Source organism: Colletotrichum abscissum (genome assembly GCF_030869225.1).
Source record: "Colletotrichum abscissum strain IMI 504890 chromosome Unknown Scaffold_217.1, whole genome shotgun sequence".
Lineage (NCBI taxonomy): Eukaryota > Fungi > Ascomycota > Sordariomycetes > Glomerellales > Glomerellaceae > Colletotrichum > Colletotrichum abscissum.
The window spans coordinates 1-4,434 of record NW_026850118.1 but is presented as its reverse complement, the minus strand read 5'-3'; the positions used below and the strand labels follow the sequence as shown (position 1 = coordinate 4,434).

General features: G+C 51.4%; 1 protein-coding gene across 1 annotated transcript; it reads left to right on the top strand.

Annotated features, from left to right (window-relative positions):
- Positions 1–3,562: 3,562 nt before the first annotated feature.
- Positions 3,563–4,434, top strand: CABS01_16950 (uncharacterized protein; the record flags this gene model as incomplete). The annotated part of the gene is made up of 1 exon (XM_060550278.1): positions 3,563–4,434. A coding segment is annotated over one exon (872 nt), but the record flags the coding sequence as incomplete, so codon positions are not given.

Below are 4,434 nucleotides of genomic sequence, written 5' to 3'. Positions count from 1 at the left end.
TGTTTAGCTATCTGCCTAACACATCTCCTCTTATGGTCCGATAAAGAGGACTCTAGTCGATGCACGACTCGGTGATCATTGCACTTTTTGCTGCGGAGTATTTCCCAAAAAGCATCACGATCTGTGAGGTCGCCCTCAAAACGTCTCTTGTTGTTGATCATCGAATCAATCATTACGCTTCATGACACTGGACGTTGAGTGTGGAAACCCAGTTTGAATTCCCTTTTGTATGTACTTACTAGATAAACCGGAGCCGGTCCTGGATTTGTGCATTCTCTCCAATCATACCACTAAGCCGGCCTCCCGACATCATTATCGTGCTTCCAGATCCACGTACCCAGCAGCTTGCGCCACCATCCACGGCCGTGCATGTGTGTACACCAGGGTTTTCACCCCGTCTAAGCCGCATACGGCTCTATCTTCTGTCTGATACTTTTCAAACACTAGTAGACAGTCTACGTCTACTCATCGGGGGCAGCAGACCAGGGTCAAACGGATACTTGCCACACTAGGCTAGCGTCCTTACAAACATGAGGTTGAATGAGTCTCGCGGAGCGGGCCGGGGGGGAGGGGGGGGATTGAGTACGCTTCTGGCTTTTGAGCGTACAGTACTCCGTAGGTTCAACCATGATAAGATTTAGCCGAGACACCTGTGGCCTTGTTACATACCGACAGAACGAAATTGCTTGGATTTATGTACCAATATCCCCGCTGAGCCCAAGAACTGCAAGGCAAACTGTTCAGTCAGAAACCGAATCCCAAGCTGTGACGCTCACACTGTGACTGCTACAGCACAGTCTTGTGTCCAGACGATCTCATCCGGGGTCAATAGGCCCGTTACTGTAGTAGCATTGAACTCGCTGATTATTTCTTTGAGAGCAATCCGAACAAATGCCTATAGGGGCCAGTACAGTATGGCTGGGTTGTCGCAGTACATACTTTTTCCGAGTTACGTAGCCGAGGTGCCACGGTTCGCTGATGTAGTAGCTCCAGAGAGTTGGGTTGATGGTTGATATGTATAACAGATGGATTGTAATGACCCGTAGTGTCGGGTCTAGATACGTCCACACAAGGCGTAACTCGAAGAAGAGAAAACTGAAATCGCACTGTGCCAGCGGCGCGCCGCCGCAAGAAAAGGGGTCACGGCTTCGCCAAGACTCCTGACACCACCCTGGCACGCGATCTCGTGACACGCGGAACTCAACTTATGGTCCAGAATCTGCTATTATGTACCAACTTGCTCCTGGCTGTCTTACATCTTTGACCTTGGCCGAAATCGCAATAGCTGTTCACTGTTCGAGCTGGGCCGGGTAACATGGGCCTGCAGCGGAGGTTAGCGTTAAGACTGACCCCGCTTCCACGCTATCGTTTCCTTGCTTTCCACTGAAGACACAGGCAGCAATGCCGGAATGGTGTTCTAGGCCCTCAGCGAACATATGTAGTCTCCCGTGTACATATGGCCTATGAAAAGCCGACAACTGTCGTGAAAATGATACATAAAGTATCATTGGTACAATAGTATACTAATGAGATACCAAACTTGAGGGCTTCGATCGTAACGGGTCTAAGATATTGGACCCGAGCCTCTTGAGAAATGATTTGGGTTCATGCTGACGGTCTGGTAGCGGCTGGTGGGACATTGAAATTTGTCGTGTCTGCACAGAAAAATCCTACCATGGATCACGTGACTTGTACATCGACCTTTCCATACTTCTAGATATGAGCCTTCAGGAGGCCTGGAATTTCATTACTGGCAAATCTACTACGGACCTCGCGTTCAGCATAGGGCATTTCTCATTGGGTGCCGCATGGCAGTACTTATGCCCCCGGCCTGCTTCCATTCTGTTTCCAGGTTATGCTCCTTGAACAAGGTTACATCTTTTGACATGATGCCGACCGATTACCGGGAAGTGAGTAATCAAGTCCACCGCCTGCCGAGAATGGCCCATGGTGTGCCGGGCTCCATACCGCCTGCCTGACTGAATGGAATGTCCGTGCTTGATCCGGGAGCTCACACCACCTTCCTACATAACCGCGCAGGAGCCCCACCGTCACCACTCACCACCTTCCTATCCAAGGTAGGAGTCTTCGTGAAGCCCTGCTCTCGGCTTGATACCGCCTTCCTGAAATCGTACCGTTCAGGTAGCGACTCCACCGTACATCTCACCGTTTGCTCATAAGATCATTCACCCGAGTCGACTAGTCTCACCGCCCAGTGCTGAGCCTGGCGCTTGTTCACCGCCCACGGATCGAGCGAGTACCCGTAAGGGGCTTTCTACACCACTTACCGAATTGCCTTCAGGAGCTGTGCTCTGGCCACCCACGCCCTCTTCACTTATCAGCCAAGAGGCTTGACCCCCCATGCAGCCTTTGTCTGACCTTTTCACGACAAACCCTTGTCCAGACCTACTACCCTGAAGGACTTGCTGATCTATTCACCGCCTACTAGAAACGAATCATCGTCTCAGCCGCTGCTCTGTGGCATACCCAACCGCCTAAACCTGCTGATAGTCTCTCAATAATTCTTAACAATGCAGTTGTTCCTCTCTTGCCTGTTGCCCTTCCACTGCACCCCTGTTAGACAAACGATGTTGATTTAATGCAATGCCATTGAGGTCCATTGATCAAAAGGTGATTGTTCTGCTTGATTGAGGGATTTCCTCCTATCCAGGTCCGAGCGGGGTTCTGCTTTGTATTTACCCATCATCACCGGTTCTTGCATATTATTCAATGCATTTCTAGCATCCCTTTATCCAGACACAGTCGTCAGTCCAACAACCCCACCTTACACTACGCGTATTGCAAAGCCCTTATGCAACTCCTCATAAGCGGCATGCTGATAGGTTCCGTGCTCTTTGCGCAATGTTTCCAGACTAGAGATGCACTCAGCTGCGCATGTCGCTGTTCTTCCGCAATAACACTTGATTAGCTTGATTTGTCAGGTTGGCTGTAGCTGAAGGCCGCCGGATCCCGATGGCATCACCAAGCTGGCATTTCGGATGGGGAGAAAATGATGTCGGGGCACGACTGTCAGGCAGGGGTCAATCGAATGTATTGATGAAGATAAGGAATGAGTGGCTATCAGTATATACCGACTATCTCTATAGTGGATTGAGGACCCCGCATGCCGGCATATTGTTGGCGAGCTTACTTATGCTTGTGTAAGACCGCAGGTCCCCTAAGCATAGTGTAACAATCGTTGTAACGAGTGCACTGGCATAGGCCCGATGACAGAACCTGGGATACCCTCGCTTAGGTGGAACTCACCGCATACAGTCATTACTCAGAACCGCACAGTCGGGCCAGGATTGCCCTACAAGGGATAGATGCCACTCGTTTATGTAGATCTACTGCAGGCCCAGCAGATCACTCTAAGCAATACAACCAAAAAAACATATCCCTAATCCATTATGCCACTGCTGACCATACTGAAATTCAAAAACATCAACAACAGCGAGAACGAAATTTTTGAAATCGGAGCAAAAACAGCGCCACAACACACTCCAAAAGGTCAATTGGATAGCCGTGTGCTCGTCGCGAAGCCCATAACGACGTAGGCACCATGGCAACCCCATGGCCCCAGGAGCAAACATGGCCAACGCACCATCGAGAGCACGCCACTCAACTCAGCAGACACCTTCAGACAGCACTCAAATCAATCGACACCGCAAACGAACACCCCCTTGACCCGAAAGCCGTGAGACTCACTCTCATTGCCACCATCGCCCTGCTGGCCAAAATGCAGAAGTTGCCCGAGCTCGGACACCTCCACCAAGCTATTGAGAGTCTACGTGCGGAAAACAAGACAGCGAACGAGAGCAACATCCGCGAATCGAGAACCATCAGGATTGCTATCCAGCAGAATATGGCCGAACTGAAGGAAAACACCAACACAACGCGCGCAGCCAGCGCGGCTGCCAAGGAGGCTTGGAAAGCCAGCGAGCTGGCGGTCAAGGTCGTGAAGGATATCAAAGCACTGGGGCCGATGAATCAGGGGAACACCGTGCAGTCATATGCCAGCGTAGCCGCCCGAGGAGGACTTGCAGGGAGCATGCATAACCCCTATAACCAGAGAGCGTCCCAGACCCAGACCCTGCGTGAAATCATTGTGAACATTAGAGACCCCATCACCATTGCCAGCATAAGAGCCATGAACCCCCGTAGCCTCAAGGCGCACGTAGACCGCGCCATCGAACAAAGCAGCAACGAGCATATCCGCAAGCTCAAGACCGTGTCCGCCAATCAGCTCAAGAGCGGCGACCTGAGCGTCAAGACAGCAACGACGAAAGACATGGAGGCCCTCCGGCAGTTTGCCGAGGACTGGGAAAACCACATCGGCAACGGAGCCGCCGTGAGGATCCCAACCTACGGAGTGCTGGCGCACGGCATCAGAACCAGCTCCATGAGCATGGACCGCTTTACAGAAATCAGGGA